The sequence below is a fragment of the Aethalodelphis obliquidens genome, unplaced genomic scaffold (assembly GCF_003676395.1).
Source record: "Aethalodelphis obliquidens isolate GAN/ISIS:26980383/991018 unplaced genomic scaffold, ASM367639v1 scaffold2, whole genome shotgun sequence".
In the NCBI taxonomy this organism is placed as follows: domain Eukaryota; kingdom Metazoa; phylum Chordata; class Mammalia; order Artiodactyla; family Delphinidae; genus Aethalodelphis; species Aethalodelphis obliquidens.
In genome coordinates, this window is record NW_020837946.1 from 38,229,519 (window position 1) to 38,250,603 (window position 21,085).

Consider the following 21,085-nt stretch of genomic DNA (forward strand, 5'->3'; position numbering starts at 1 on the left):
CCTGTTTTCTGTGGGTTCAAATCTTTTTCAGTTTGCAGACGAAGATGTTCATCTTCAAGGACTGGATGAGGCTTTCCAGACGGCACATTCAATTTACCAGAAACTCACAGTTCTTCCATAAAATATCTGTTTTTCCTGAACAAATTATTTCATTCTGGATAGGGCTAATGATGTTCTGGCTCACAGGCTCCTCTAAACATTTTGGAGTTTGCAAGTGGCCTCTGGACAAAGATCCCAATATAACAATATTATAGGGTAATCCCAACCATCGAATCAATGTAACATTTCTACTGAGTATAAAAACTATATTCTTTAGTTAACCAGTATCTGATAGCCTCTGCAAATTTAAACATAGAGAGCACTATTAGGTAAAGAGGATGAGACCAATGTGGGATGGGTAAAGACCACTGATTTTTTTTTTTTTTTTTGCGGTACGCGGGCCTCTCGCTGTTGTGGCCTCTCCCGTTGCGGAGCACAGGCTCCAGACGCGCAGGCTCAACGGCCATGGCTCACGGGCCCAGCCCCTCCACGGCACGTGGGATCTTCCCGGACCGGGGCACGAACCCACGTCCCCTGCATCAGCAGGCGGACTCTCAACCACTGTGCCACCAGGGAAGCCCAAGACCACTGATTTTTTAATGGTTATTTTAATTGGAATTTTTTGTAAACTTATTTTGTATGTAAAAGCAAGTGATATATAAAACATGTTAAATGCTAATTCTATAATGGTAAACTAAGAATTGAAGTTAGCGTGGAGGCAGTATTTCACATCCTTTTTAGAAAAGTTTTAAACAAGGTGATAATAAACATTCCCATTTTGTTCTAACATACTCAACACTGGTACAAATTTAATCTTTGCTGAAGAGTTATTTATTCTATGTGTGCTATACCAACTATACTAATTTTAGGTCTTCATAAGAGACATTCAGGAAATACATACGTAATTTTAAAGAAAATCACACCAGTAAATTCAGCATTGGCCACTTAAGCACCCAGATTCCTCAAGGCCTTTGACAATCTAACTTTTAATGGCAATAACTTCTCCAGGAGTACAAAGGAAAAACACAGTTCTTCTTTTGAGTACTTCATTCTAAACTATGAATTTTTTGTAAGACTTATAACCTCTCTTTTAATTCACAATAAATCTGGAGAAAGAAAATACAGACCATATTAATGCATGAATCAAGTTGTAGATGTTCACCTTAACTAACATCAAAGTCTATTCTTATTTTTAAAAAAGGACCAAATTTTTTTTTCTAATTATATAAAAAATTACATTTGTTTTTAATCAAGTATTGAGGGAGAATAGGATATCGAAGTTTGTGCACCTAATTAACACACTTTAAAAATCTGTTTAGAATAGTGGTAGTAGCTCCATTACCGCAGGACAACTCTTTATCTTGCAAATATTTTCTAATTAATATTCTAATGTTATTTCTCAATTCTTTTCTAAGTACCTATTTCACCTGCCAAACCACCCACACTGTGACTCCTTATGAGTAACCAGTGAGGCAAAATTCTTCAACCTACAAAGATATTGTGACACAATTTTTTAATTTGTTACCTTTTTTCACCAAAGTCCAACATTATTAGGTCATTCCTCAGAGAACTGGTCTGTTCCTCAACTATTCTCATCCTTTGCTGAAGTACCATGAATGTTTCAGAAGCTGTAGCATTGATGCGGGCTGGACAGAGGACTGGTCTGGACATTGTAGTTTCCATATGCACCTGAGATTAAAGTCACAATATTAGTGTAGTTGGTTCTATTATTGTTCAAAATAGCCACTGCCCCTTCCTGTGGAGGATTATACATCCCTGTCCTGTTGAGCTTGGAAATGGCATGTGTCCTGCTTTGGTCAATTAAATGTGGGTAGAAGCTTTAAGAGCCAACTTGTCATTCATCATCTCTTTTCCCTTCTCCATGCGATGAGCAACAACCCAGATAGGGCCTGCTCCATGTGCCAAGATCCCAGAGTAAAGATTACATGAGCAGAGCCATGGCCCATCCATGACATACAGTGTGAGTGAGCAAGAAACTAATGTTGTTACAAGCCGCAGATTGTTAGGGAGTTTGTTACTGCAGCACAATCTAGTCTATCCTGTCTGCTATGAGACATACACTAGGACCTATGACTTGGCTGAAGGAGTTATTACCTCTTTTCATTGCCAGCCATTTTCATTTTAACACATTCCCATCCAACCTTTCTGAAAACAAAACAAAACAACACTCTACAGTACTTGGATCTCCGAGCAGTTGTCATAAAATAGATTTACCAACTACCTTGAAGCAGTGACTTTTAAAAATAACTTGCAAACATAACTTCATAGCAAAGACTCTTTTACACCTACTGACATCAAATTTCCAGACTCCTCCCGCAAGACCACATGAGAGTAAATGGGAGTAGTGAGACTACTCTTTCAGGTATTAGTGACAGAAGCAGAATCAGCTTATAAGCAGTCCCAACATTTAAACGAATCATGTGCCCAAAGTTCAATGACAAGATCATTGGTGGAAACTTTTAGGACATTTTCCTGCAACTCTATCCTATACAAACATTTCTATACTAATCAAACCATAAACCTTAAGCATCACTAGCAATAGTGTATCTGTGGGAATGTGTTCACAAAGGCCCCACCTGGAATATTCGTAATACACCTTCCTCTCCCACTTGCTGTGTGATTAGATACCTCCCTGAGGTATCCCAGGCAATGGAAGTGGGGACTCCCTCAGGTTCAAATCACTGAAGGTGGCCCCCAGGACCCAGGGAAGGAATTAAAGAAGTCTTAAAACTGGTGGCAGGATTTAAGGGGGCACCAGCGTAAAGGCTGAGCTTCTTGACAATGTAACACTGTTACAGCCACTGAGGACAGCTCTTTAACCATCTTCTATTTTTCCCCCACAGGTCCCAGAATATGGTCTGTTTCTCTCTTTTTACTTAAAACAAAACAAAACAAACCCCAAACAAACAAACAAATACTTTACTGAGGAATAGTTGACAAATATAATTGTATACATTTAAAGTGTAACATGATGATTTTATATACATATACCTTGCAGAATGGTTACCAAGATCAAAATAATTAACACATCCACATAATTAACAACCTCACACAGTTAACATAAGTAACTTTTTTTCTTTGTGGTAAGAATACTTAAAGATCTATTCTCAGCAACTTTCAAGTATACAATATCATATTATTAACTATAGTCACCATGTTATACATTTGATCCTCAGAATGTCTTATTTGAAAAGGCAACCTACAGAATGGGAGAAAATATTTGCAAACCATATATGTGATAAAGGATTAATATCCAAAATATATAAAGAACTCATAAAACTCAGTAGCAAAGGAAGAAATAATCTAATTAAAAAATGGGCAGAGGGCCTGAATAGACATTTTTCTAAAGAAAATATACAGGTGGCCAACAGGTACATGAAAAGATGCTCAACATCACAAATCATCAGGGAAATGCAAATCGAAATCACAAGATAGCAGCTCACACCTGTTAGAATGGCTAGTTTTAAAAAGACAAGAGATAACAAACGTTGGCAAGGATGCGGAGAAAAGGGAACCTTATGTACTGTTGGTGGGAATGTAAACTGGTACAGCCATAATGGAAAACAGTATGGAGGTTCCTCAAAAAATTAAAACTTGAACTACCATATGATCCAGCAACCCCACTCCTGGGTATATATCTGAAGGAACTAAAATCAGTATCTTGAGATATCCACATATCCATGTTCACTGCATCATTATTCACAATAGCCAAGAGATGGAAACAACCTAAACATCCTTCAGTGGATGAACAGATAAAGATGTGATATATATATATATATATATATATGGAATGTTATTCAGCCACATGAGAGGAAATTCTGCCATTTGCAGGATGAACCTGGAGGGCATTATGCTAAGTGAAATAAGCTGGACAGAGAAAAAATAGTGTGTGGTATCACTTATATATGGAGACTAAAAACCAACCAAACAAAAAAATCTGATTTCACAGAAACAGAGAATAGAATGGTGGTTGCCAGGGGCTGGAAGATAGGGGAAACGGAATGATGTAGGTCAAAGGGTACAAATTTTCTTTTTATTCTTATTTTATGCTCCTGACCAAGATTTCTCTCCTTTGTGCTCCTCTATAAAACAGAATGCACTTCTGACACACATAACCTTTTTGAATTCTTTAGATTTTCTGTTAACAATCAGCTTAAGGACAAGGGGTAAAGAAGTTCTCTTCTATTAACTGCTTTTCATGCTTTCAATTCATTCTTGAAGGGAATGACAAAAGTAGACACAGATATTAATAGAGTCTCTGGATACACAAAGATATGAAGTAAGGTTCACCTACATTTCTGAAAAAAGCCAGGTTTGGAGTTTCCTGCTCGTTACCACATGGGCCAGGATAGTGTCCCTCAGGTAAAAGGAAGAAGAACCTCAAAGACAAACCTTAGGGCCTGTTCTACTGCCATGAAACCAGGGCTAGGGTTGGGGGAACCACCAATAGTGTGGGGTGGGAAGAAAATAGAGAGGTAACAGTGAAGAAACACCAGATGGGTTTACCCTCCACTCCATTTTCTGTCACCTGCTGTCTGGCTACTGCCAACATAGAAATAAACCAGGCCTGGGGTTGGGAGAAAAAGTATGGAAAGGGTGTTTAATGGGGTTTGTGACAGGCAGTTGGCTCCTTTGTCCTCCCGCCAAAAGAAGTTGAAAAGTTCATGTCTCCTTCCTCCCTTACAGCTGGCACATCCATGTGACATATCCTGGCCAGTGAGACTTTAGGCAGAAGTTTGCAAGAAGCTTCTGGGAAGACTTTTTTTTTTCCTGATAAAAAGAACAGAAATGATGGCACCTGTCCTTTCCTTCCCCTGTATGATGCCCGGAGCTCTGAGCGCTCTCTTTAGGTCAGCCATGCAGTACCTCACTGTTAAATGTAAACAAAGAGTCTGGGATCACCAGCATCTGAGAAACAAGGAAAAGGCCAGAGAAGCTCAGATTAACCTGACTTACTAGTAACCTCCAAACTTTGCTTATGTGAGAAATATAAACTTTTGTTTAGTCACGCTTTCCTGTTGCTTGCAACAAAAGCAGTCCTGGAATACATTGTAGTCCCAGATAATAGTTGGTAGAGAGATGGGAAGAAGGAGGAGGTAAAGAAAATGACAAGCGGTGCTGGAGGTGGGAGGGGAGGGCAATTTCTGTGGCAACTTGTTAGGCCCAGGGAGCTGGTTATAATATAAAGGACTGTCTAATTAATTTATGTCACAAGTCAGATACATAATACTAACACAAAGATAAAAGTTCATTTTTGGTGGGCAAGTTCAGTCAGGTATTGGGCATCTTTCCTGTTTTAAATTTAACATTTCCAAAACAACTCTTGATCTTTCCCCCTGAAACTTGTTCTTCCTAATAGGCTTGCATTGTCTCAGTTAATGGCAACACCGTGCTTCCAGTGCCTCCTTTCTCATCTAATCTATCAACCAAACCTATCTTTAAAATATGTCTGGACTCTGACCACTTCTTACTGTTCCGTTGCTAGTACCCTGGTGCTAGCCAGTGGCATCTCCCCTGGGTTATCATAGTAGCTTTACAACTGGTCTTCCTACTTTGCTGTCGTCTTGGCAGATGTCTTGGTAGATGGCTACCATCTAGGCAGACTGATCCAGTTAAAAGTTAAGGTAGATCACAACACTTCTCCACTCTAAACCTTCCAATAGCTCTGAAAGTAAAGGCAGACCTTTACAATAGCCTTTAAGGCTCTAAGTAACCTGTCCTGTTATTACTCTCTGACCTTATCTCCCACTATTCTCTCCTTCACTTTGTGCTTCCCAGTCAAACTGACCTCCTTACTGTTTGTGGACCCATCAGGCCTTCTGAATTAGGGTCTTTGCACTCTCTGTTCACTCTTTCTGGACCTTTCTGTCCCATCCAGATGTCACTCCTGTACCTCCTTCACAGGTCTTTGCTTAAATATCATCTCAGTGAGGTTTCCTTTGACCGCTCTGTTTAAAATGGAAGCCTGCACCACAGCCTCCCTCCCATCCTCTTTCCTACTTTTTCTCCATTGTACTTATCACCAGTGAACAAACTATATATTTTACTTATTTCCTCAACTGGAATATAAGCTCCAGGAGGGCAGGGAGTTTGTCTCTTTCGATCATTGCTGCATTCCCTGGTGTCAAAACAGTTTCTGGCTCATGGTAGGCGTTCAGGAAATGTTTATTGGACATATGAGTAAATGAAGAAAATATTACTGACCAAATTATTTTCCAGTGGTTGTGGTAAGCAACACTGAGTTCCTGGCCTGTTACTTTGGAACCAGCAGCATATAGTTGTAGCTATTGCCACATATAAGAATGGAGGCTGTGTCTACAGAAGCAAGTGTTGCCTTTTCAAAGCCACCTGGCTTTTACTAGTATATTACTTATGACATTTGTTTTATTCATGCCATGCTTTCAGTGAGGTAACCTGAGCTCTCTGGAAATACTTTCCCTAAACACAGAGACAGCACTGTATTAATTTGATAATGATATATTTATGAAAGTAATTGTGAATTAACTTTTTTAAAAATAAAAGCTTAGGGCTTCCCTGGTGGCGCAGTGGTTGAGAGTCCGCCTGCCAATGCAGGGGACACGGGTTTGTGCCCGGTCCGGGAGGATCCCACATGCCGCGGAGTGGCTGGGCCTGTGAGCCATGGCCGCTGAGCCTACGCGTCTGGAGCCTGTGCTCCGCAACGGGAGAGGCCACAACAGTGAGAGGCCCGCGTACTGCAAAAAAGAAAAAAAAAAAAAAGCTTATATCTTAGTATTTTTATTATCGTTGCTATCAAGCATCAGGGCTTAGGTTCAAGGCTGCATTCAATGATATTTACTCCTTTTCAAAAACAGCAAAGCACAGATATGTTCAAGCTATAGTCTCTTTGCTGGAATATTAGCAATTAGAGCTAAGTTCTCTTCTTGTAAGAAGAGTTATGGCTTCTATCCCCATAAGTTATAGATAGAGTTGAAAGTCTGTAACTTCTTTTTTTTTTTTTTTTTTGCGATACACGGGCCTCTCACCGTTGTGGCCTCTCCCGTTGCGGAGCACAGGCTCCAGACGCGCAGGCCCGGAGGCCACGGCTCACGGGCCCAGCCGCTCCGCAGCACTTGGGATCTTCCCGGACCGGGGCACGAACCCGTGTTCCCTGCATCGGCAGGCGGACTCTCAACCACTGTGCCACCAGGGAAGCCCTGTAACTTCTTAATAACATATAGAGTTGTAAGTCTACTGAGCATGGAAGTCATAGAGTTACGGCCACTGGCCTCCAGGTGGCCTGAGGATTGTGTGTGGAGGCACGGTGTTTCTGTCACCCTTGCCTGGACATGCCGGATAAGGGAGGAGAGGCAGGAGTATGAGCAACTGCAGCGAAAATGAGAATCTCTCCTGACTCTAAACCTCAACTCAACGGATTCACTGGATCCCAAGTTCTTACTTTACTCTTCCTTTAACAGGCTCGCAGGTACTCAGGGACTTCCTGGTGGATATTAAGGCTGTCCTCCTCTTGCTACTGGGTCACCATTGTTTCCATTTTTGTTTCTGAGGGCTCTCCTGACCTTGACATTGTTTTTCTCCTCACGTGGAGAGGGGGTAGGGAAGAATTTTCAACTAACCCTGAGACCTGTTTGTAATAAATCCTCAAAGGGTAGATTGTCTTGTTTAGTTTTTGAATCCACTTCTTTGATGACCTGAACCTCAGTGATTGACTAAGAGGATATTTCAAGGACAACACCATGTATTTCACTCAAAAGCTTTATCCTCTGCCCACCGTCAGTCAGTGTCCCAGGCACCTCGATCTCTCCCTCCTTAGGATGAATTTTCTATAAACCTCCTCTCCCGCAGAGGCTGGGGGCCAAGTTTATTCCTTTTTGTTTGAGAGTATTTTTTCTCTCCAGAAGCCTGAGACGCTCCAGTATAGATGAGGTTCAGGTGGGTGTGAGTGATGATGCCAATCAAATTCTTACCTAAACATATATAGACTTACTTTCTCTTTTCTGAGAAAATGAAGCAATTTAATTTGTGTTGTTTTCCATCTTGTTTTTATGGCTGAATGCGCACACATACCCTGTAAGGTTATGTAAGCACTTTATATCTATTTTGGGTACCTTGGGGAAATAACAGCAGAACTATGACATTTCGACAATGACACGAAAAAATTTTAGGTGGGAATCTGCATCTTCTTAAAAATATGTGGGAAACTTGTACTCCATTTCTACTCAGTGGACCTTTCTCCCCTGACTCCAAATAAGGGATATAAATTCTGAAGTTGTCAATATATACATGGCTTTTAAAGCCGCGGAGACTGGATAACAGAGAACAGAAAAGATTCAAGGACCTAGTCCTGGGCGCTCCAAGATCAGTGTGGAGCATTCAAGCCAGACTAACCCGAGCTTCGCCTCAGTAAGGTCAGATTCTTAATCATTTTCTATCTTCAGAGCCCAGACAGTACATGGGACATTTGTGGGTGGCAAACAGTGGTATAGTTCAACAAAAATTTAACTTTGTTCCAGCCTAATTGGTAGGAGCTGGGGAAACAGCAATGAACGAATGTAAATTCCTGACACCTGCATTCTAACGAGTGGGCCAGGGAAGATAACCGGTGGCAAAACCAGAAAACGAAACGGCTTTTCCAGGAACCTATAACGCCAACCTAACATATAAATAAAGAAAAGTCGGACTGGGGCTTATGCGCGGCCCTGTCTGGTAGCTATCCTTCCCCCGCTGGGGCCAAGTCAATGCAAACTTCGCTCCTAAACGGTTTTCACCGGCATCCAGCGCAGAAGCGCCATAATTCAGGGTCCTGAGGTCCAGAGGGCAAGAGTAAACTCCGCCAGCTAGGGGAGAGGGCGGCAGGGAGAGCGGACTGGGACCTTATCTGAACCGCCGACCCGCCCCCGCGGACTCCGTACCTCTCAGGGTCCCGCAGCCTCACCCCACAGTCCGTCTGTCCGCCTGTGACTCTGTCTGGCCGCAGGTGGGCTGCTTTCTACGGAACTAAGACAGCGTTTTAAACCTACCCGCTCTCCAGCGCGGTAGCTCCCGTACGCAGGCGCACCCGTGGCAGGGCATGCCGGGAATCGCAGTTTTCCCGGCCCTGGAGGGCCCTCCGCCCCGGGCGGGACCCAGGCCGCTATCCGGAGGCGCGCACTGAGCGCGCAGCCCCGTGACCCGGACGACTAGAGATCTCCATTGAGCTCGCGAGCGGGGCACGCCGGGATAGGTAGTTTCAGCCCACTCACGTCCCGGAGGTCCTGCGGCGTCCGCTTTGCGGAATTACCCATCCCATGCCGGTGAGCGTGCAGCGTTTGGGTGATTTGACACATACCCTGCAGCCGGTCAGAGTCCAAGAGAAGAAAATGTTTTTAGTTTTAGAAGGATGAAAGTATCAAGTAACTTATGAACGACAGGAAAATAAGATTTTGTTAATGAGCATAAAAAATGGTAAAAATACCGAGCTCAAACATTCTTCTCACTGAAGAAAAAAACAAGCCCCTCTTCATCCTCGTTCATCACGGCCAGACCGAGAGTAAAGCACATGTCTGCTCCCTGGTTTTTTGTCTCTTCAGCATAATTTATTTCTTGCTTTGTCTACAGGTGAGTAGGTATTTCTCAGTTTGACTGTAAGTAGCTGCGAAACGAGAGAGAGCACCGAGAATAAAACTGCAGTCGTTTCTGAGTTTTGCCGTAAGACCGGGAATTCGCCCTTACCGGGAAGTCTTCTACAGTGAAAAGGCAACACGGCTTTGCTTTAGGTAGCTGGACAGAACACCTTTTACCAGCACCAGGGCAATTAATGTATTCTTCTCGTCTCTCTGGGGTTGCAGCTGAGAATAACTTTAGCCCTCAAGTGAATGCAGTCAGATCCGAGATGAGTCCTCCTTTGCTTAGCGATTGGCTGGCTGAATTGATCTGGCAATTCTTATTCTGATAGACTCACGTGAGATGGAGAGAATGCCCAAACCACAGCTGTAAGGCATATTCATCAAACTGTAGGGCCATCCGGTGAAGGAGAAATGAGCACCGCAAACGTTATTCAGGTGAAGGGGCCAAATAAAGCTTTTAATATGAAAAGTGGGAGAGTATTTTAGAGCGTCAATACAAAGAGCCAATTACTCGTAGGTTTTCTCTTGCAGTGACCTCTGATTTATGGATGAAGCTGGGGGATATGTGTATGCACTCGGTAGATAATCTGCACACTTCAGTGTAATGAGAGTTTTCACCTTCTCCTTGACTCTCCATATTAAACAGCAGTCAGGGAGCCAAATTGATTAAATTTAGTGTTTTTAATTTATTTTCCTCTGTCTACCATTTGGTAAACCACATTAGAACTTAAGTCAGGCAATTACAGAGTTAAAGAATCTGAAGTCGCCAATAAACTAATTCATCTGTTAGAGAAGGGGTTTCTGGACAGACACCTGAGAATTTATTATATTAAAAGTCTGTTTTTATTCTAAATGCCTGAACGTATTGATTTTTTTTTTCTGATTTCCCTCTTGATTTTCAATTGATAAATAGTTTCACAGTTGTTGACCCCACTCAAAAACAAGGTCTTTTCAGCCATGGAAATCCTAGGGATTCCATAAGGACCATCCTCTCTCATGACTACTATGATAGCCTTCTAACTGGTTTTCTGATCGCTCTTCCCAAAGCATCCTTCATATAGCTACTAAAATGATCTTTTGAGAAAGTAAATCTGATTATCTTATTCCTTTGCTTAAAAACATTTAATAGTTCCCCACTTGAACTTTAGTTTTCCATTGAACAGTATGAAGCCCAAATTTCTAATGGCTTCAGCCTAATCCACCAGCCTCATCTGCATCTGGCCCCCCAAGGGAACCTTGAATTCAAGCCTACAGGCACGTCTTTGTGCTTGCAGGTGCTGCACCCTCCGCCAGGCATGCCCTCCCTCTTATCAGTCTGGTGAATTCAACGGAAATGTAACCTCTTCTGTAGAGACATTCTGTTCCCTCCCAAAGTATTTATTGTACAGCATAATTGTCAGTGTGCCTTACCTCCCCTTGATTAGGCTGTAAGCTACTTGAGGACAGGACCTTTGTTCTCTTTATTTTGATTTTTAAATTTTCAGCAGCAAGCACAAGGCCTGGCAGACAGTAGAGGCTTGGCAAGTCCTTGTTTAGTGAATGAATTAATGAATAAATTTTGGATGCTTCTACAGAGGCTATGTCTCACTCTCCTGACTAATCTTATATAATCATGGTACAGTGATCAAAACTAAGAAATTAGTACTGGTATGATACAGTTAATGAAACAACAAACTTCATTTAGATTTCATCAGTTTACCCACTAATGTCTTTTTTCTGTTTCAGGATGCAATCCAGGATCCTACATTGCATTTACTTGTCCTGTCTCCTTCCTCAGCCTTTGTCTTTCATTACCTTAGGATCTTTGAAGACTACCGGTCAGTTATTTTGTAAAATGTCCCTCAATTTGGGTTTGTCATGATTTCTCATGACTAGATCGAGGTTATGCAATTTGGGAAAAATACCACCGAAGTGATATTGTGTACTTCTTGGTGCCTCATATTCGGGGGTACATGGTATGCCTGCCTTATTACTGTTTAAGTTAATATTCATCTCTTGCTTATGGTGATGCCTGTTAGATTTCTCCAGTAATCTTACTGTGTTCTTCTCTGTAACTAATAAGTATTTGGGGAGAGACACTTCAAGCCTGTGCAAATATCCTGTTTCTCCTTAAACTTTCACCCACTAAATTTAGCTGGTTTTTCTTGCTAACAGCTTTTATGGTGTGTTAATGGTGGCTTTCTATTTTCCTCATTTACTAGTTGGAGTTCTTTTGTAGAGAGGAGTTGTATGTTTTCTCCCATTTATTTATTTATTCAGTTATTTACATCAGTATGAGCTTATGGATATTTATTTTATTCTTTGGGTTATAATTCAATACCATTATTCTTTTATTGCTGAAATCGTTCCAGCTTTGGCCATTCAGAGACCATTAAGGAGCCACTGTGTCTCATTTTTTTTTTTTCTTTAAGCACTACCCTACTTTCTAACATTGCAAGATTTCCAGGCTCATCTTGTATTTTCCTGGCCCAGCCCTAGATTCAACCACTTCTGCAAGGAGCCCTGTTTCTTTTTATTAAAGAATGGTATTTAAAATTTGAATGCTAGGCTATCACTGCTTCTAGTTCCTCTCAGAAGACATAGAAAATATATGTATAAATACCACCCCATGCATATACAGTAATATATCTATATTTCTGTATCTATCTGTGTATATATATGTTTTACATGTATGTAAATGTGTGGACATATAAACAAGACATGAGTTCATACTGATATTCCCACTCAAATCCAGCACCACAGTTTATTCTAACTTTTGCCCTTTTCTTTTAACTTCCTTCTGTGACTGTGCGAAGCCTGGCTCTCATTATCCACAGTACATCTACTTGTTTGTTCAACCCTAGTACACATATAAAGCAGTTTTTAAAATTGCTAATCCATACCAGATAAGAAACACATTTAAAACTAGAGCATGTTGCTTGGGCACAGATCTTTTTGTCTTTAGCCTTATAGCACCCAGTCCAAACACCATTTTCCAAAGTTACTTGGGTCACTCCTTTCTTCTCCACCTGCTTCAGGGTGGCTATTTGATTTATTTGTAATACAGTTAGATTTATATGTCCCAGTCTGCATTCCAGCTTGTGTTCTGTCCAAATCCTTGTTGGTTTTATCTAATTTCCATATGGTAAAATGTACTATTTGTGGTGTACAGTTCAATGAGTTTCAACAAATTATTAGAGTTTTCTATCTCCCACCACAGTTGTATACAGAAGTTTCCTCACCCTCAAAATTCCATCATTCTACCCCTTAATAGTCAGTCCCTCCCCCACACCTCCCAGCCTCTGACAACTGACATGTTTTCCATACCCATAATTTTGCTTTTCCAAAATGTCATGTTAATGCAGTCATACCCTTTGGGTCTGACCTCTTTCATTTAGCAAATGCATTTAAGATTTATCCATGTTGTTACATGAATCAATAATTCATTTTTATAGCTGACTAGCATTCCACTGTATTGATATATCAGTTTGCTTATTCATTCACTGGTTGAAGGACATCTCAGTTGTTTCCAGTTTGGGGGGGTGGTTGTTAATAAAGCTTCTATAAATATTTGCATAGAAGTTTTTGTGTAAAAATAAATTTTTCATTTCTCTTGGATTAAGCACTTAGGAGTGGGATTGCTGGATTATATAGTAGTTATATGTTTAAATTTGTAAGACACTGCCAAACTGCTTTCCACAGTGGCTCTACCATCTTGCATATACATCAACAATGTATGGCGTTCTCAGTTGCTTCTCATCCTTGTCCACACTTGATAGTGTCAGTATTTTTTTTCTTTAGCCATTCTAGTAAGTGTGTAGTGATATCTTGTGGCTTAATTCACATCTCCTCAGTGACTAATGATGTTGAACATATTTTCATATTGCTTATTTGACGTGAATGTATCTTTTATAATAAAGTGTCTGTTCATACCTTTTGCCCATTTTAAAAATGGGGTGGTTTTTTCCTGATAAATTTTTTGAGATACAAGTCCTTTATCAAAATGTGATTTGACAACATTTTCTCTTAGTCTGTGGCTTGTCTTTTCATTCTCTGAACAGTGTTTTGCAGAGCAAAAGTTTTTAATTTTGATAGAACCAACTTACCAGTTTTTTTTCTTTTATGTATTGCTCTTTAGGTGTCATACCTAAAAATTCCTTGCCTAACCCTAGGTCATGCAGATTTTTTCTTATTATTTCTTCTGGAAGTTGTACCATTTTGTGTTTTACCTTTATGTCTATGATCTAGAGTTATTTTTTAAAATAAGGTATAAGTTGTTTTGTTTTTGGTTATGGACATCCAATTATTCTAGCACTATTGTTGGAAAGATTATCCATCCTTTCTTCTAGTGCAACACTGTCTTTGGTTAGTGTAGGTTACAGTATTTCTTGAAATCAGAAAGCGTAGTCTTCCAACTTTGTTCTTCTTTTTCAACTTCATTTTGGCTATTCTAATTCTTTTGCCTTTCCCTAGAAATTTAAAAATCAACTTGTTGATACCTACAAAAAATTCTGCTAAGGTTTTGATGGGGAATATGCTGAATCTGTATATCAAGTTGGGGAGAATTTAGGATTAATATTATTGAGTCTATCAATCCGCGAACATGATATATCTCTCTACTTATTTAAGTCTTCTTTGATTTATTTTATCAGTATTTTGTAGTTTTCAGCATATAGGTCCTATTCATAGGTTGATTTATATTTATGTTTTCTTTTTTTTTGGTGCTGTTGTAAATATTGTTTTAAAAATTTTTTAATCCAAGTTAGTTTATAGAAATGTAATTGACTTTTGTATTTATCTCTTATCCTGTGACTTTGGTAAATTCACTTACTAGTTTTAGGAACTGTTTTTGCTATATTTGGGGAGATTTTCTATGTAAAAATCCCATCATCTGTAAATATTTTCCCCCCTTACAGTCTGAAATGACTTTATGTTTCTCACCTTGTTGCACTGGCTAGGATTTTCACTGTGGTATTGAGTAGGAGTGGTGAAAGGAGATTATCTTTACCATGTTCCCATTAAGTTTGATATTAGTTGTAGGTTTTTTATGGTTATCCTTTATCAGGTTAAGGAATTTTCCTTCCATTTCTAGTTTGTTGAGAGTTTTTGTTATGAAGAGGTGTTGAATTTTGTCTAATGCTATTGAGATAATCATGTTTTGTTTTGTTTTGTTTTCTTCTTTAGTCTGGTAATCTGGTGAATTGCACTGTGTTTTCAAAAGTTGAACCAACCTTGTATTCCTAGGTTTTGCCCGACTTGGTCATTCTGTATTATTTTTGTTATATATGCCTAGATTTGATTTGCTAATAGTTTTTCTTTTAATTTTTATTTTATATTGGACTATAGTTGATTTACAATGTTGTGTTACTTTCAGGTGTACACAAAGTGATTCAGTTATACATATACATATATTTATTCTTTTTCAGATTCTTTTCCCATATAGGTTATTACAGAATATTGAGTAGAGTTCCCTGTGCTATACAGTAGGTCCTTATTGATTATCTATTTTATATATAGTAGTGTGTATATGTTAATACCAACCTCCTAATTTATCCCTCCCTGCATCCCTTCCCTTTGGTAACCATAAGTTTGTTTTCTAAGTCTGTGAGTGTTTCTGTTTTGTAAATAAGTTCATTTGTATCATCTTTTCAGATTGATTCCACATATAAGTGATATCATATGATATTTGTCTTTCTCTGTATGACTTACTTCACTTAGTATGATAATCTTTAGGCCCATGCAGGTTGCTGCAAATGACATTATTTCGTTCGTTTTTATGGCTGAGTAATATTCCATTTATATATGTACCATATCTTATTGCTAATAGTTTATTGAGGATTTTTGTATCTATGTTTGTGGGGGGATACTGGTATTTATTTTCAGTTTATTATAATGTGTTTGGTTGTGATATTAGGATAATCCTAGCAGTATAAAATACATGAGAAGTGTTTCCTCTTCTTATATTTTCTGAAATGGATTATTTAGAATTGATATTATTTCTTCCTTAAGTGTTTTTTAGAATTTGCCAGTGAACATTTGGGCCTGGAGTTTTCTCTGTTGAAAGGTTTTGAACTACAAATTCAGTTTCTTTAATAGCTATAGGACTAGGTTTTTTGTTTTGTTTTGTTTTGTTTTTGGTATTGCAGTGTTCTTTAGTGAGTTTAAGTAATTTTTGTCTTTTAATAATTGGTCTCTTTTATCTGAGTTGATTTATAGGCATAGAGTTTGTAGTCTTCTTTTATTATCCTTTTATTCTCTATAGGATCTGTTGTGATAGTTCCTCTTTCATTCCTAATATTGGCAATTTTTGTCTTCTGTCTTTGTTTTCTTGGTCAATATGGCTAGAGGTTTATCAATTTTATTGATTTTTTTTTTCAGAGAACAAGCTTTCGGTTTCATTGATTCTCTCTATTGATTTTCTGTTTTCAAATTTATTGACTTTTTTCTCTCATGTTTACTATTTAAACCAGAACATTTTCAAGAATAAAAAGGGGGCACTATTAATAATTAAACCAAGACAAAAAGCACAAACTGGAAATGTTCCAGGAAAACCAGGGTGTATGGTCACCCTACCTATAGGATATATGGGATGGGGAAAATGGTAGCTGGGAACCTCTGTGGGAATAAAACTTTACAGTGTATACCTTTTAGTATTATTTTCATTTTTAATCATTTGAATATATAACCTATTAAAAAAATAAATGTACTTCTTTAAATATCTGGCATAAGTAAGATCTCAGTGTATGCTGTTGAATAAATGAATGAATCAGTCGATTAGTTAGCATTGGTGATTACCTAAGTTTCATTGGAGAAAATAGGATAATAATTATATATCCAACTCTGAAAGTCTACAACATATGTATCAGAATTGAATGATTAGTTTGTTCTGTCCTAACCTGCAGTTTTGGTGACATGAATATTATTATCTCAGACTTGGTTATATTGTTCTCATTATTTATATCTTTCTTTGCCTGTTTTTTTATTTTTTTATTTTTTTGCAGTACACGGGCCTCTCACCGCTGCGGCCTCTCCCGCTGCGGAGCACAGGCTCCAGACGCGCAGGCCCAGCAGCCTTGGCTCACGGGCCCAGCCGCTCCGCGGCACGCGGGATCTTCCCGGACCGGGGCACGAACCTGCGTTCCCTGCATCGGCAGGCAGACTCTCAACCACTGTGCCACCAAGGAAGCCCCTCTTTGCCTGTTTTTTGATTTATTTGAAGCATCTTACATATGAAGAAAGAGTAAACTGCAACTTACTGTAGAAAATCGGGAGAAAAGAAAGGGACATCATTGAGGTCCTGTAGAGGGCATCATTGAGGGTCTCCTCAGCGCTGTTCCTTTTCCTCAGAACCTGTGCCTCATCTCCATGGTTACTGTGGGGATTTCCATTTTCATACATTGTTCTGTATATATGTCTCCAGCACAGCCAGAGTCTTTTCCACATAATTTTTGGCCAAGAGAAACTGCACAGTAATGGCAAAATTGATGAGAAATAAAATTTATAAAGTGGTTGTTTAGAATTCAATGGGTGAAATGTTATAACTGCAGCAAGGACCTTAGTTCAGTTGTTTCTGAAATTTAGCTGCATTATTGTGTATTCAGTATATCCTTGAATTCCATGAGTCAATAAATCATATGACTAGGATAAAATTTTTATTTATGGAATGAAAAAAGGTTCTTAAAGAACTGATCTGATAAATTAAATGTAAGTAATGAATTCAGATAAGTGTTCCTATAAATAATAAGAATGCTCCTATTTTTAATAATCAAAGATTAACTCAGCCCTTCAAAACACAAGGCTCTGGAATAAGCTACAGGTCAGTATTACAACAGGAATGTGTCTCACCTAAAATATAGGAAATTTCAGGTGGGTGAAAAAGGTGGAAATCAAAATAATGTTTTACCCAGACATTGAATTCTAAGCAGCCAATTTATAGATCTTATTTCTCAGAATCTGTTCCATTATTGCTAAGGTTCTATGATTCCTTTATAGACCTCTCATAATTATATTTGGACAGAGATGACACCTTGTTACAATAGTGATAATCCCTACAGAATATAAATATATGTATTCCACTAAAAACATTCAAATCGAGATCAAGGTATCACTTGGATATCTCGATGAAACAATGATCAAATGATAAAAGGTTAAGTCTTTATAAAACATTATTTAGGGCTTCCCTGGTGGCGCAGTGGTTGAGAGTCTGCCTGCCGATGCAGGGGACACGGGTTCGTACCCCGGTCTGGGAGGATCCCACGTGCTGCGGAGCGGCTGGGCCCGTGAACTATGGCCGCTGAGCCTGCGCATCCGGAGCCTGTACTCCGCAACGGGAGAGGCCACAGCAGTGGGAGGCCCGCGTACCGCAAAAAAAAAAAAACAAAACCCTACAATATTTAATAAGACTATGTGACAAAGTAGAACTGTTTCTCTTCTGGCACTCAACAAATAGAAAAATCCATATTCACATTGCTTTCTTCTTTGTTTCCTCCATAACAATCAGTACTGAAAACCCACAAAGATAGTAAATTCAGTCAAACATATTGTTGATAAAATCAAGCTTCTATATTATCTCTGAAGTGCATACTGTCTCTTGAAACCTTTGACAACTTGGCTGATTTCGTTTTCTACCCCCGTGTATTCTCTTCCTGGAAAGCGTCCTGGCTTCTTAAAATAACTGTTCGTGGAAAACATTCTCTCTAGATACAGTGCTATGAAGATATAATATTTTTCCTTATATAAACTCAACAGCTTAATAAAGTCAAAAGGACTACTATTTAATATGATAATGAAGAAATTTAGTTCATATATTCCTTATTCTAGAATTACAGTATTAAAGATTTTTCTTAAACAGAAATCTATCTTTGTTCTAGAAATATTAACCAATATGCCTGACTCTTTAGCTGTATGATCTTGGGAAAGTTACTAGACTCTCCGTACTTTAGTTTCCATATTTGTAAAGTTGAGAGGATTAAGTAAGTTAATAATACCACCAGGAGACAATTGTCTATAGGTCTCTCACATTTCTCTATGACTTGTGAAGAAAGGCACTGATTGCTCTTTCTCCGGACTCTCTTTTCAAGAATATTTTTAGAGGGAAAATAGAGATAGAGTCTGCCTCTGGAGCAAAGGGAAGGCTTGCTTACCATCCATTATAAAAGACTTGGATTCCCAAAGCTCAGGGATCCCCTCCTGTAACACCATCCACTTCATATGCAATGAGGCCCCTCTGGTAATTTGAGGAAAAGGGAACTAATGCAAACATGCTGAACCTTATGCTGCTTGCTGTGTCCAGAGTAACAAAGTCCTTTGTCTCTTACCCAGGAGTCTCGTGTCTCTGTCAGCATCCATGAAACTGTGGCAGGATAACTTGTTAGCTTGAAAGTAGGGTGAAATCTGAGACCCTTTACAGTTTTTGACACATATGACAGTCTTGGAGTCTGGAATGTAGAAAATGTTCAACAAATATTAATATTTATCACCATCAACATTATTTAGCATCAAAAATACTAAGATTTGACCTAGCAATTATACTTCTGGGAATCTGTCAGGCTGAAAGTTGTGAGATATGTGTAAAGTGCTAGATATTAATTGTAAATTTTTAATAAAAATTGGAATAAACATAAATGACCATCCTATAAAAATGCTATCACCACAGTAATACCATTAAACACAGCCATTCTAAAACTCAGTGTCATAAAGCCAAGCATTTATTTTCACACTTGTGATGTCTACAAGTTGGCTGGGAAAACTCTGCTCCATGTGTCCCCTTCTGGGGCCCAGGCAAAAGGGGACAGTGACTATCTGGCCATACTCTTCTTGGGAATGATGGAAGAACAAGAGGGCAAGCCCAATTGCACAAGCATGTTTCTAGCCTCTGCTTGTATCACATCTGATAATATCCTAATGGTCAAAGCAAGTAACACAGCCAAGCCGGAAGTCAAGACATGGGAAATTATACCAAGACCACCACAAAGCCATGGTAAGGATGTTCAATGTACTATAGAAGAGTGAAGAATTGGAAGCCACAATTTACTTTACCACAATCAATAGGAAAGTGGTTAACTAAATACAGTGTATTCATACTAAGCAGCCATCAGAAAGGATAAGTGAATCTGAATGTTCTAAAATGGAAAATGTACACAATACAGTACTGAATGAAAAGAGCAAATTGTGAGATATGCATACGATCCTATTTTCACTTAAAGAAAAACCTTTGAATACATGTATTTCTTTTATATGGACAATAAAGAGCTTGAATAGATACACAAACCGTTAGTATGTATCTTCAGGATTGGAATTGGGAGATGAGGGATAAATTCCTTCCACTTTATGCTTTATGTACTTTTGTATTATTAGAAAAAATGTTTTATCAATATGTATTACTTTTGTAATAAAAAACCTGATAAAGATAAGATAAAAAATACTAAAAGAAAATGACAAAAATGTTTTTATCTTCTAGGTATTTTTTAGTTGATGACTCATTTTCCATTCCCTTTCCCCAGTATACATAAGAATAAAATAATTCTAATACCTAGAAGATTTAGGTCTTAGATCCTGCCCCTACAAAACTTCATTCTGCTTCAGAAATGATTTGTTTCATTCCACATAATCACCGTTAGAATTATGTGATACATTTTGATCCTGTTGGGTCTCTCGGTAGAGCAGAGAATTCCTAATAATATTTAAGGATTTTCTGAGTTTCTTGACATTTATTTCAGATACGTAGTTTTTCTGTTTTAAAATTCCCATTTGGTTCTTTCTTATTATTACTATAGTTTCTATTTTTTTTAATAAATTTCTTTCTTTATTTTTGGCTGCAGTGGGTCTTCGTTGCTGCGCCCAGGCTTTCTCTAGCTGTGGTGAGCGGGGGGCTACTCTTCGTGGCAGTGCACGGGCTTCTCGTTGCAGTGGCTACTCTCCATTGCAGAGCATGGGTTCTAGGCGCACGTGCTTCAGTAGTTGTGGCATGTGGCCTCAGTACTTGTGGCTCGCGGGCTCTAGAGCTCAGGCTCAGTAGCTGTGGCGCACGGGCTTAGTTGCCCCGTGGCATGTGGGATCTTCCTGGACCAGGGCCCGAACCCGTGTCCCCTGCATTGGCAGGAGGATTCTTAACCACTGCGCCACCGGGGAAGCCCTAGTTTCTGTTTCTTAGTTGAGAAGATCTCTATCTTTTCATCCATTTCAAGTGTTTACCTTTACCTCATGGCGTATTGTTAAACTAGCTACTTTAGAATCTTTGTCTGATGTTTCCACCATCTGTATCAAGAGCCAGCAAGCTAAAGCCTGTAAACCAAATCCAACCTATTGTCTGGTATTGTTTGGTTCATGAGCAAAGAATTGTTTTCACACTACAGTTTTAACCAAAGCTAAACTTTTAAATGGTTGGGGAAGAAATCAAAAAAAAGGCTAATATTTTGTGATGTGAAAATTACATGAAATTAAAATTTCATTTTCCATAAATA

The 21,085-nt window shown here is 39.0% G+C and overlaps 1 protein-coding gene across 1 annotated transcript in view; it reads right to left on the reverse strand.

Annotated features, from left to right (window-relative positions):
* The window catches only part of CCDC150 (coiled-coil domain containing 150), a 93,101-nt gene extending 84,026 nt beyond the window's left edge, over window positions 1-9,075 (reverse strand). The window contains 4 exon segments of the mRNA XM_027125292.1: window positions 2-40; window positions 43-221; window positions 1,565-1,728; window positions 8,975-9,075. Coding sequence (XP_026981093.1) covers window positions 2-40; window positions 43-88 — 85 coding nt within the window. The 5' untranslated portion in view covers window positions 89-221; window positions 1,565-1,728; window positions 8,975-9,075.
* Between the last annotated feature and the right edge of the window lie 12,010 nt (window positions 9,076-21,085).